At 40.6% G+C, this 14,020-nt stretch overlaps 1 protein-coding gene across 1 annotated transcript in view; it reads right to left on the reverse strand.

The window, feature by feature from the left end:
- Positions 1–1,839: 1,839 nt before the first annotated feature.
- Positions 1,840–14,020, reverse strand: part of taf1a (TATA box binding protein (TBP)-associated factor, RNA polymerase I, A) — a 67,874-nt gene continuing 55,693 nt past the window's right edge. The window contains exons 12-14 of the mRNA XM_070890975.1: positions 8,287–12,104; positions 7,715–7,930; positions 1,840–3,622 (exon numbers count right to left, since the gene is read on the reverse strand). Coding sequence (XP_070747076.1) covers positions 11,989–12,104 — 116 coding nt within the window. The 3' untranslated portion in view covers positions 1,840–3,622; positions 7,715–7,930; positions 8,287–11,988. The remainder of the gene's footprint in view (positions 3,623–7,714; positions 7,931–8,286; positions 12,105–14,020) is intronic.

Here is a 14,020-nt window from a genome sequence, read left to right on the forward strand (position 1 = left end):
CACCGTGCAGTTCGATAGGGAGTTCCAGGATTTTGACTCTGTCACGAAGAAAGGAACGGTGATATATTTCCAAGTCAGGATGGTGTGTGACTTGGAGTGGATGGTGTACCAATGCACCTGCTGCCCTTGCCCTTTTGGTGGTAGAAGTTGTGGGTTTGTGAGGTACTACTGAAGAAGCCTTGACATGTTGCTGCACTGCATCTTGTAGATGGCACACACTGCAGCCACATTATGCCAGTGGTGGAGGGAGTGACTGATTAAGGTGGTGGATGGGATGCTGATCAAGTTGGCTGCTTTATCCTGGATGTAATTGAGTTTCTTGAGTGTTGTTGGAACTCAGGAGGTGAGTCACTCGCCACAGAATAACCAGTCTCTGATCTGCTCTTGTAGCCACTTTATTTATGTGACTGGTCGTTAAGTTTCTGGACAATTGTGACCCCCAAGATGTTGATGGTGGGGGATTCAGCAATGATAATGCCATTGAATGTAAAGGGGAGGTGATTAGATTATCTCTTGTTGGAGATGGTCGTTGCCTGGCACTTGTGTGGCACGAATGTCATTTGCCACTTATCAGCCCAAGCTTAGATGTAGTCCAGGTCTTGTTGCACGTGGGCACAGACTGCTTCATTATCTGAGGAATTACGAATGGATCTGAACACTGTGCAATCATCAGCATACATCCAACTTCTGACCTTATGATGGAGGGAAGGTCAGTGATGAAGATGGTTGGGCTTAGGACACTGCTCTAAGGGACTCCTGCAGCGATGTCCTGGGGCTAGAATGATTGGCTTCCAATAGCCACATCCATCTTCTTTGTGTTAGGTATAACTCCAGCCAGTGGAGAGCTTTCCCCCAGATGATACTAAAATCGGCTGTGTGGTTGATAATGAAGAAGAAAGCTGCAAACTGCAGGAAGATATCAATAAACTGGTCAGGTGGGCAGAACAGTGGCAAATGGAATTCAATCTGGAGAAATGTGAGGTGATGCATTTGGGGAGGGCTAACAAGGCAAGGGAATATATATTAAATGGTAGGACACCGAGAAGTGTAGAGGAACAAAAGGACTTTGGAGTGCATGTCCACAGATCCCTGAAAGTAGCAGGCCAGGTAGATAAGGTGGTTAAGGCAGCATACGGAATGCTTGTATTCTATGCCTCGGCTAATAAATGCAAGAGCAGGGAGGGATATGTTTGAACTGTATAAAACACTAGTTAGGCCCAGCTAGAGTACTGCATGCAGTTCTGGTCACTACATTACAGGGTTGGTCACCTGGCTTAAAGGTAATGGTAGTGAGGGATTTGCTGATCCATGAGGTTACAGATTTTAGTGGTATATAGTTCTGCTGCTGTTGATGGCCCAGAGCATCTCATTCAGGACCAGTTTTGAGCTACTACATCTGTTCTGAATCTATCCCATTTAGCAGTGATAGACCCACACAACACGATGGAGGGTGTCCTTAGCGTGAAGACAGGAATAAAGCTCCACAAGGGCCGTATAATTACCAAATTTTTTCTGAATTCTGGATTTATTCTGAATCAAGACAAAATCCAGATACTCCATAAGATCCAAATGTTAATCTTCTGTCTATCATCAGGTGCAATGGAATAATTTAGCCTATTTGTGTCCTTCATATAGATGACTATATTCAGCAGTAGTGTTTCCATTGCTTGTTTCTCATCTTAGCTAGAAGAGAATATTTTACATTCCATCCAATCCTGTAAATCTGCTGATTGATCGCCGATTCTCTGGCAAACCAATGACTTCAGTGCAACAATTAACTCCATGGTGAACACTACAGTATGGGCCTGGATATTTGGTCCAAGGCATCCAATTCTATAACGGTCATATGGGATATTTACGTGAAGCATAACATTTCTTGATGATTTAGTGGATCTCCAACGAAATGAAAGTTCTGCAGGTATTTGTCCATTTGAGTTTCTTCATGTCTAGCAATGTACCTATCCATTAGGTTTGATTAGGGGGATTGTTCCTCACTTAATGTGTTCAGGATTTATATTAGACATACACATTTCATAAGAGAGGGCACACATCTGAATTCAGTGGTCATCTCTTTACCTGTTCCTGGCTTCTGCATTCATTAGCCATGAATTATTTAATATTATTTAAAAAATAAACAGTGAACATTATTCACAGGTTTACACTGTTTTCATTGAAAAACTCCACTTAGCAGACATGTTTATTCAGACTTACTTGTTTCGAGCATTTCCAAATTTGCCAAATGGATCTCCAGCTTTTCTACCATCTCCAGTGAAGATGTAGAGAAAACTATCAAGGCCAAACAGAATTTGTCCACCATTGTGATTGGCTGCTGGTTCTTCTATTTCTAATATACATCTGTCAGATGGCATTGTAAAGATTAATTTTTGAATTTCAATTATATACTAATTTCTCTGTTCTGCCACTTTGCAATTTGGGTGCAAATATTATGGTAGTAAAGATAATTCTGAACTATCAATTTCTTGGAATATTTAAATAATGTTGATTAAGTTCACACCAGTATCGATGCCTCTGGCCTTGACTCCACCATATCTCCTGGTTGGCACTTCAGGCTATGTCTGAAGGTGCAGAATCCCATCATATTGTTCAATCGCGATCTGAGTTTCCTCCCCCACATACATGCCATTACAAAGACCATTTTCTGCCACTTCTGTAATATTCTCTATTTCTGCCCCTGCCTCTCTTCCCCCATCTGCTGAAATCCCAAGCCATATCTTTATCACCTTTAATCTCAACTTTTCTAATTCTCTTCCTGATCCACAAATTACAGCTTATTCAGACCATGACAATGTGCAGTTGTGTAATGGATCTGCATAAAGCATTGAGAGTTTAGAATGACCCAGTCGGCCGATATTGTAAAGGAAATCTTTGAAAGCTCATAACTTTCTCCTAACTGTAAATGGTGTTGTATTGTATACGTTTGCAAAGAGTTCTGTAGTTTATAGTTTTACCTTTCAGAATAAGGATCTGCCTGGTTCATATCACGAGATGAAATTTTCAATTCACTTATGCAAATTTTTTCCACCTCACCTTTAGTCAGGCTGGAATAATACACGTAAAACTTGCCATTAGTTTTGAATTTTGGATGAAAGGTCAATCCCAGGAATCCTCGCTCATCACCAAACCACGGAGTGGTCAGTACTTGCCCTGTAAGGTTAAGGAATGGCTCTGACAGTCGAGTACCATCAGGCAAATAGACCCAGACCAAACCAAGCTGCTCAGCTACAAAGAAACGATGGGTATCATCATTAGCATGAATCATAAGAACAGGGTTTCTTAAACCATTGGCAATCTCATGGAGACAAAGATGCAGACAACCCTGTTGATCCTCGACCACCAAGCCCAGGTTCTGGTTCAAGTCTGTGCTCTTCAGAACATTAGGAAAGCAATAGTCTGGGTCAGGGAGCTGGAGCAGGTTACAAAAATAGGTCTTGTCCCGCGCACATGATTCCTGGATCTGTCTGTCCTTCGTCAGTAGGTTGATGGCTGAGTGACAGTTTCAGTGAAATTCTGAACAGTAGTTGAAGCAAAGCCCTGGAATGTTTCTGAGAGGAGTCAGGGGGTCTTCTGCATCATACAGGTGTGCAGCATAAGGGGAACATTCCTGTATAGAAGCAAAAACAAATAACATCCTATGTTTTCACAATTTTAAAAGAAGCCACTAGGACAAAGACCATGACTGTTTTACATAATTGAATGTTTCTATGCCTTCACAATTTCATAATGCAACAATCCTAAGCAGAGTCAAATAGTTTCTCTCTATCTACCCTATCATATCCTTTAATCATAATAAACACTTCAATTAGATCACCCTTTAATCTTTTATGAGGGGATACAGGCTTAGTGTATGTAACCTGTCCTCATAATTTAACCCTCTAAGCCCCAGTAATATTCTTGTGAATCTGCACTTCATCCCCAAGGCAAATATATCCTTCCTGATGTGTGGTGCACCAAATGCAGTCCAACCAGAGCTCTATACAAATGTAGCTTTTCTGTTTTGTATTCCAGCTCCCTTGAGATGATAACATTCTATCAGCCTTTTTAATTATTTTTTGTACCTAATCATTAGTTTTTAGTGATTTCTGTCCATGAACCCCTAAATCTCTCTGCTCCTCCAGTTATTAGGTTCTCAGCATTTACAAAATAAGTCATGGCATCCTTTCTGGCTACCTGAACAGGCATATGAAGCCTTAGTTTAACATCTCATGTGAAACAGGATATCCACAATATCAGTCTAGATTATGTGCTCAAGTCACACAGTGGAAATTCTATGGAAAAAAAGACAAACAAATCAAAGGTGAAGTGTTGTTGGAATTGCTGATTTGCATCATATATACAACATTTTTAAAACACTTTTCTTTATCTTTCAATGGATAGAAGCCTTGGCTGGAATAAGTGGAGCATCCCATTTCCCAGTACAAAAGTGGGTCTTCGCAATAGATTGTGGCTTTAAGCTCCACTGCAGAATTTGAGCACACAATCTGTACTAACACTCCCATTCTATTCTGAGGGAGTCAGCCATGGATCAGTTGGGAGCACTCTTGCCTCTGAGTCAGAAGGTTGTGGGTTCATAATCCCACTCCAGAGACTTGAACAAAAACATCTAGGCTGACGATCCAGCGCAGCACTAGCACAGAGAAGGGTAGGTAAAAGGGGATCTGACAAAAGTGTTCAAAATCTGAAAAATATATATTTTTAAATAGTTAAGGGGGCAGGGGGATGGGCTAAAGTGGGCAAGCTCTTTGAGAACCAGTGCAAGTATAATGAGCTGAATGGCCTCCTCCACACAACATTCAAAGAAGAGCAGGAGTCCTCCCACTGTCTTGGCCAACATTCCACCCTCAACCAACACCACTGAAAACGGATTAAGAATATATTAATCTCATTGCTGTTTGTGTGATCTTGTTGTCGGTAAAATGGCAGCTACTTTTACCACTTTACACACAACATATAAGACTCTGAGGGGGCTTGACAGGGTAGATGCAGAGAGGATGTTTCCCCTCATGGGGGAGTCTAGAACTAGGGGTCATGGCTTCAGAATAAGGGGTCATCCATTTAAAATGGAGATGGAGGAGGAATTTTTTCTCTCAGAGGGTCGTGGATCTTTGGAATTCTCTACCCGAGAGAACTGTGGAGGCTGGATCATTGAATATATTTAAGGTGGAGATAGACAGATTGTTGATAAGGGAGTCAAAGGTTATGGGAAGCAGGCAGGGAAGTGGAATTGAAGTCAAGATCAGATTAGCTATCTTATTGAATGGCAGATTAGGCTCGAGGGGCCAAATGGTCTGCTCCTGCTCCTATTTCTTATGTTCTTATGTAATGTAATGAATTACTGCCTGTCAGAAATATTCATTGTACTTCAAGTGCTTTGAGATAACGATAAACATTGTAAAATTACGTCTTTTCTCATATATAAAATTGTGCCTGGTGATAGCCAATGTGATACCCAGTGAGAAGATAACAATTCCTTGGAACTTTCTATAATTGATACAAGACATTTGCCTATAATTTAAAACTTGGAAATGACTCATCGTTAGCCTTGGATTTAATATTTTACAAGAACTACATACAGTTTCCTAATATCCTTAGAAAGAAAGAAAATAAAGTATCAGGAATTCTTCTAGTATTATTTACAAGCCAATGCATAGTCCACAGTACATACGGTCACTGCCCTATTAAACCTCAGTGTTCCCGATCAGGCCAACATTCCCAGCATTGAAGCACTGACCACACTCGACCAGCTCTGTTGGGCGGGTCACATTGTCCGTATGCCCGACACAAGACTACCAAAAGCAAGCACTCTACTCGAACTCCTACTCTGTAAGCGATCCCCAGGTGGGCAGAGGAAAAGTTTCAAGGACTCCCTCAGCCTCCTTGATAGAGTGCAACATCCACATTGACACCTGGGAATCCCTGGCCCAAGACTGCCCGAGTGGAGGAAGAGCAGCTGGCAGGGTGCTGAGCACCTCGAATCTTGTCGCCGAGAGCATGCAGAAAACAAACGTAGACAGCAGAAGGAGTGTGCGGCAAACCAGACTCCCCACCCACCTTTTCCTTCAACGACTGTCTGACCCACCAGTGACAGAGACTGTAATTCCCCTATTGGAACGTAGTCACCTGGGAACTCATTTTGAGTGGAAGCAAGTCTTCCTTGATTTCGAGGGATTGCCTATGATGATGTTAAACCTGCTCCCTCTTACTGTCACTGTCCTGTTAAACCTGTTCCCTTTTGGTATCTCTCTCGTATTAAATCTGCTTCCCCTTGGTGTTACTGCCCTGTTAAACCTTGTTAAAGATGTTCCCTCTCCCTGCGACTCAAGTCAAAATCATATCTATTGGCCCCGATTTTCAGCTTTACTGATAGATAGGAAGGGGGAAATATCAATGAAAATTGCTGTACAGCACTTGCCACCTGCTTCCAAACAACAACTGAACTACCACCATTTTGGTGGGGTCCTTGATATAGGCTGCAAAGGTGCTTGCACCGAATAGGTCCCCAATGCAATTTTCAGATATCAATGGGCAGAGTATGCACCGTACACTTGTTGAACTGCATAATCACAGGTCCTTACAAGGGACTGCTGGAGAATCCATAGAAACAGTAAATTAAGTGTTTTAAATTATTTTGTAGGGTCACAAAGAGCATTAAAATCAACCTCATGATGCACGACCATCTTCGCTCCACCCAGCACCTGATTTGACGTCTGCCAAAACTGAAAATCGTGCCCCTTGATCGCAAGAGTTGGAAATGGATCCAGATAGTACAAATCAAGCTTAGCTTGGCTGGGATCAATTCCTTAGCTAATGAATCACAGGATACATTTGCAGCAAATATAAATGCAGCTTAAACATTGCACAGCAGCTATTCTGTTGTGTTAACTTTATGAAATCTGAAAATTAAGTGTTTTTAGAAAACTTTATTTTATAATTACTTGTAGAAATTGTAAAATAGAAGTAATGAAATATGAAAATTAAGTGTTTTTAGAAAACTTTATTTTATAATTATTTGTAGAAATTGTAAAATAGAAGTAATGAAATATGAAAATGTATGATGAATGATATTTTTCCTGTTACATGTAAGTTTAAATTTATTGTACTTTAATTCCCCCAGGTTCCCAAAATACAACTATTTATATAGAGAAAATGTGTCAAGTTTTTGCTCAGTGGTAGCATTCTCACCCGAGTCCAAATGACATTGGTTCAAGATCCATTCCCTTCAGTGCAGCACTGAGAGTGTTACACCAAAGGTTGCCATCTTTTAGATGAGACATTAAACCAAAGCCCAATCTCTCTCCCGTGGAGGTAAAAAAAATATCCATTGACACTATTCCAAGAGCCTGAGGAGTTCTCCTGGTGTCCCCACCAAAGTTATCCCTCAACCAACATAATTAAAACGGATGATTTGGTCATTTATCGCATTGCTGCTTGTGGGATCTAGCTGTGCACACATTGGAATACAAGGAAACGCAACAGCCAAACACTTCAATAAGTACTTTATTGGCTGTTATGGGCTTTGGGACATCGTGAAAGACTCGATGCAAGTTTTCTTTTCGTTAAAGAGGAAGCTAATTTATTTATGAATTGTTTTCACGTTGGTATTCAAACACATGACTAACTCAAATCTTTGCATAGTGTTAAGGTCATACAAGTGTAAACAGTAAATATCTAGAATAAAAAGGACATTAAAACTTACTTGACACATGATCTCTAACAAATTCTCCACACCGTTTAGTTCCATTGAAGTCAAGGGATTCTGTGACTTCCCAGTATTTCTGTGCGATTTCATGATCCTTCTCCTGATTACAACAGCCGAATGTACCATACTGAGAGCAAAAATGCAGATGGGAATCTGGTTTAAAGGGAGGTCTGTAATCCAAACACTGGGGATGACACAACACATCGGCCGCACCTAGATACAAGTAAACTAGGAGTAAACACCGATAAAAGGACGTGCCTAACGATGTTTTACCGGTAAAACTCAAATGAGATCGGATTGAAAATGTCATTACACATCGCCAGGCTGAGCGTTCATTCACCGGCGGGCCCTGCATCATTGGCGATGGGACAGCAAGCTGTGTTTGTAGAGCGAGGCTATGGAACCTCTGCATCTTGTGATGGGTAAAACACCACTGTCCTTGGTATTTCACATCACAGGGCAACATCACGGACTTTTATGGTATCTCAGGATTGTGTCGGTAGCCGCTCGTTTGATTCATTTTAAAGGATTTTAAGTGGGATTGGTTAGGAGGGGCAAAAGGCACTTACAATTCAAGTTGTGGAGTTTAGGCGGACATCCCATATCTCTCATCCGAGCTTCCAAGACCAAGTGCCACAGACATTGGGAATCTGTGAAGGTTAAAAAAATAACCAAGTTCCAAATATTTAGTTAAAACCCAAATACGCACAAGTTGGGAGTCTACCCCAAGGGACAGTGGGATTCTTTCACATACAACAGAGTAGAACAGAACAAATGGTTCACAGCCACATTAACACGGGAAATAACAGAAATAAATCATAAACCCCACGACTTCCAAGGGAATCCCCATTCTATTACCTATTCAAGAATAGTATTTTGCTTTCCGTGTGTAATTTTGCACTGTTGCTTATCTGTGTACTTATTCATCTGGAATGGTCCTGAAATTACCCGTTAATTATAAACCGGCGTATAGGGACCGCAAGGTCACCAACTATCAGTTTCTTTCATCAACTTTCTGTATTTGTTGATATAATGGGACACAATTTCAGTTGCTGTATGTTGATTCAAACTATCAAGTTATTTTAGCTCTAACGGTCTGTTGCTGTGCTCTTAACATTGCTCAATTCAGATTATTGGATAATTCAATTTATTTGTGGAACCAAAGTGTGGATGATGAGTAGACCGTACTGATTTTAAAAACCCTGCAATTACAGCATTGTTTTCCTTTGGCTAGTTAACAATACCTTTCACAAGTGAGGATTAGTTCTTCCTGGGAATGTGGCAGTATTTGCGGAGTGTCCCACTCCACACACTGAAACGTTTAAAAACCTTTGTTGTAAATATAAAATACTATTTTCTTAAAATAGCTTTCATACTACAGAATACATTATACTTATCCACTAGTATAAAATGTCTACATTCCTGGATAATATACCAAGACATTGAGTTCCACACATTTATAAATAAGATGCGTAATTTATGCAGTTTTTCGTGCACCAGTTTTACAGGTTCAAAATGCAACCAAAAACAAACCTTAAAAATATATTTTTTTAGCCTTCTATTTATGCAAGCAAAATAATGATGTGCTTAAGAAGCTGATGCATACATGCGTTTGACAATAAATAAAACATAACAGAACCCACAGAAATAAAGAAAAGACTTGCATTTATGTAGCGCCTTTCACAACCTCCAGACATCCCATGCCACTTTACAGGGAGGGGAGAGAATTCCTCTGCTCTGCTACAAAAAGTGCCATGGGAACTTCAACACTTGAGTTAATGTCCCCATTTTCCCTTTCTCTTCTTCTTAGGCAGTCCCTCCTATCGAGGATGACTTGCTTCCACACCACAAAGGGATGAGTTCACAGGTGTTTCAATGATATTCCATTGAAGGGTGGAAGATGCCTGTGCGTGGTTTTTGTTGGTAGTTGCACACTAGCCACTACACCCTTTCTATTTTTGTGTCAATTGCTTCTCTCCTTGGAGTCCATGTGACCAACAAACCCAGCCTCTCACGCTCCAACAATTCAAGTGGGAGTTTTCACCTATATGCTGTAGCGTAATAAGACACAGCCAAAATACAATGGGCTACTACTGAAACAGCACATTTTAAACATCAAACACATAAAAACTACCAGTTGCAAATTCACTAATAAATATAATTGGCTTACACTTAACTCTCCATAAATATTGAGAGGCTGTTTTTTGTGATGTCTTGTGCTCATCCAGATGAGGGGGGCGGGGGGGAAATTATTGCTATGGAATAGAGCACTTTTTAAAAAGTCAGAATCAAGCATCATGTCAAATACAGCACAAGTTAGATGCAGAGTAAAGCTCCTTCCACTCTATCCCAATATACTTTAACCTCAAACCTCACCAGTGTGATTTTTTTTTTGTATTTCCCTTACCAGCCATTCTACGGTTTATTGAATTTAGTGATAATTAGTATTAAATTAGGAGCAATTTTACACTGAACAAGAACATAGGAACGGGAGTGAGCCATCAGCCCCTTGAGCCTGTTCCGCCATTCAATGTGCTCATGGCTGATCTGTACCCTAACTCCATCCATCTCCTTCAATACCCTTAGCTAGCAAATATCTACCTCAGATTTAAAATTGAGCTGGCAGCTACTGTTTTTTTTTTGAGTTCCATATTCCTACCACTCTATGAAGAAATGTTTCCTAATTTCTAAGTCAGCTGTGGCTCAGAGGGTAGCACACTCGCCTCGGAATCAAAGGGTTGTGGGTTCAAATCCTACTCCAGGGACTTGAGCATATAAATCTAGGCTGACATTCCATTTTGCAGTGCTGCACTGCCGTAGGTGCCGTCTTTCGGATGAGACGTTAAACTGAGGCCTCACCTGCCCTCTCAAGTGGACCTAAAAGATCCTATGGCACTATTTTGAAGAAAAGCAGGAGTTATCCTCGATGTCCTGGCCAATATTTATCCCTCAATCAACAGAACATAAAAACAATTTATGGTCATTACCACATTGCTATATGAGAGTTGCTGTATGCAAATTGGCTGCTGTGTTTCCCACATTACAAGTGTGACTACACTCAAAAAGTACTTCATTGGTTGAAAAGCACTTTAAGGCGTCCGGTGGTTGTGAACAGCGCTATATAAATCCAAATCTTTCTTTCCTTCTCGCCTGAATGGCCAGTCTCTGATTTTAAGATTGTGTCCCCTTGTCCTAGACTCCCCCACCAGCAGAAAAGGTTTCTCATTATCTACCCTTTCAATATCGTAAAAACCTCAATCAAATCACCCCATAATCTATATTCAAGGGAATACAAGCCTTGTTTATGCAATCTCCTCATAATGTAACCCTCGGAGGCTTGTAACATTCTGGTGAATCTGTGCTAATCTATCCATGCTAAGCTGCGGTGCCCAGAACTGTACACAGTACTCCAGCTGTAGTCTAGCCAGGGCTTTGTATAACTGTAGCAAAACATTCTCCCCTTTATATTCTAGCCCTCTAGATATAAATGTCAATATTCCCTTAGCGTTTGATTGTTAAAAGCTAGGTTGTCATTTGTCATTGCACTTACCATTCAACCCATTTAATGATGCTTTAACTCAGTGTTGCAGGTTTCCGCTCTCTCTCGCGCTCTCATTCCCACCTCACACCCACCCCCCCCAAAAAAAAACACCACACAGAATAAGAACTGGTCTTTCCAGACAAACACGATCATCCACTGACATTTCTTCATATTTTTGTGTCATACATATATTTTATGAATGGTTTGTTAAGAAAGTGTTCAACATTTACTTGTAATATATTTATGGGTTTGTCACAGTACACATTTGTCAATACTAAACACATTTAAAGCTTTCCACAGATATCCTACATTATGTAAAGACCCAATTCTCCCAAACATCTGGAAGGTTAGTATTTTTATAGAACACTGCTACCTTGTGAAATGTTCTTCAGAACAATCTCAATTAATGTCCCACACTGAAGAAAATCCAGGCCTATTGGAGGAAAGAGGTCACCTCTCAACCCTCCCATTGCTAACTTCACCTTTCCTCTCCCCTGCCTGCCCCACTCCTATTTCCTCTTCCATCTTAAAGGGCAAGCCTCTAGTTGCAGTTTCTAAATCAGTGCTAAAGTTGCTTTTTTTTTAAAATCAGTTAACAACAGTTTTCCTAAAGGTGAAGTAAAAAAACACTTCATTTTCCTTCCTTTTTAATTCAAAGAAAGATTCCAAATGTTGGAAATTGATGAAAACTTCAGCAAGTTTTATAAACTGTATGTACAGACTCCTACGATTAACATTCGCTCAGCTGCAGCAGACTGTGATCCTTTACATATTGCCTCATTTTCTTCAGTTTTGCTTTCTGAACTTTACGTCCTAGTCGGTAAATGGTGATGAAGTATTTGCAACCTAAATGGATAGGAGAGAGAAAAGAGATTCAAAGATTAGAAACATTGGCTAAATCAGTAAGATACATGCACAAATCTGCACTAGTGCAGAAAAAGAGAAACAATTAAGGCCAAGAATCCCCATGCTGTTCTTCTGTAGCACACAATGACAAATAGTATGTTAGCCTTTATTACAAAGGGATTGGAGAACAAGAGTAAAAGAAGTATTACTGCAATTATGTAGGGTCTTGGCGAGATCACACCTGGTGTAGTGTAGTTTTGGTCTCCTTGCTGAAGAAAAGTTATACTTGCCTTGGAGGGAGTGCAACAAAGGTTCACTAACCTGATTCCTGGGATGAGGGGATTGCCCTATGGAGGAGAGATAAGTAGACTAGGCCTACTTTCCCTAGAGTTTAGGAGAGGTGGATCTCATTGAAACATAAAATTCTGCAGAGCTTTACAGGGTCGATACTATGCAGAGAGGCCGTCTTCCCTAGCTGCAGAGTCTAGAACTAGGAATTTGGGTTGTGAATCTTTGGAATTCTCTACGTCTGGATGCTGAGTCATTGAGTATATCTTATACGTTTCGATAAGATCACCTCTCATTCTTCTGAATTCCAATGTGTAGAGGCCCAACCTACTCAACTTTTCCTCATAAGTCAATAATAACTTGCTTTGATTTTTTTTCTGCCAAAGTGCATGACCTCACACTTTCCAACATTAAACTCCATCCACCAAATTTTTGCTCACTCACTTAGCCTGTCTATGTCCTTTTGCAGATTTTATGTCCTCCTCACACATTGCTTTACCTTCCAGCTTTGTATCATCAGCAAACTTGGCTACATTACACTCAGTCCCCTCTTCCAAGTGATTAATATAGATTGTAAATAGTTGGGGTCCCAGCACTGATCCCTGCGGCACCCCACTAGTTACTGGTTGCCAACCAGAGAATGAACCATTTATCCCGACTCTATGTTTTCTGTTATTTAGCCAATCCTTTATCCATGCTAATATATTACCCCCAACCCCGTGAACTTTTATCTTGTGCAGTAACCTTTTATGTGGCACCTTGTCAAATGCCTTCTGGAAGTCCAAATACACCACATCCACTGGTTCCCCTTTATCCACATTGTTCATCACATCCTCAAAGAATTCCAGAAAATTTGTCAAACATGACTTCCTCTTCATAAATCCATGCTGACGCTGCCTGACCGAATTTTGCTTTTCCAAATGTCCTGCTACTGCTTCTTTAATAATGGACTGCAACATTTTCCCAACCACAGATGTTAGGCTAACTGGTCTATAGTTTCCTGCTTTTTGTCTGCCTCCTTTTTTAAAAAAAAAAATAGGGGCATTACATTTGCAGTTTTCCAATCTGCTGGGACCTCCCCAGAATCCAGGCAATTTTGGCATATTACAACCAATGCATCCACAATCTCTGCCGCTACTTCTCTTAAGACCCGAGGATGCAAGCCATCAGGTCCAGGAGGTTTATCGGCCTTTAGTCCCATTATCTTACTGAGTACCACCTCCTTAGTGATTGTGATTGTATTAAGTTCCTCCCTCTCTACAGCCCCTTGACTATCCACTGTTGGATAATTGTTAGTGGAACTTGGGAATTAAAAAAAAATTAGCATCAGTAATGGTGACCATGAAACTACTGGATTGCCATAATATCATTAATATCCTTTAGGGAAGGAACTCGCAGTCTGGCCTATCTGTGACTTCAGCCCCACAGCAATGTGGTTGACTCTTAACTGTCCTCTGAAATATCGTAGCAAGTCACTCAATTGTACCAAACCACTATGAAAAAAGATCTTTACTGCAGCAGTTTAAAAAAGGCAGCTCCCCACCACCTTCTCAAGGACAATAAGGGATAAATATTGTCCAGGACACATTACTTATGGCTTTCACAAAGATAGAACTTTTATAGAACAT

The sequence above is a fragment of the Pristiophorus japonicus genome, chromosome 9 (genome assembly GCF_044704955.1).
Source record: "Pristiophorus japonicus isolate sPriJap1 chromosome 9, sPriJap1.hap1, whole genome shotgun sequence".
Taxonomy (NCBI): Eukaryota; Metazoa; Chordata; class Chondrichthyes; family Pristiophoridae; genus Pristiophorus; species Pristiophorus japonicus.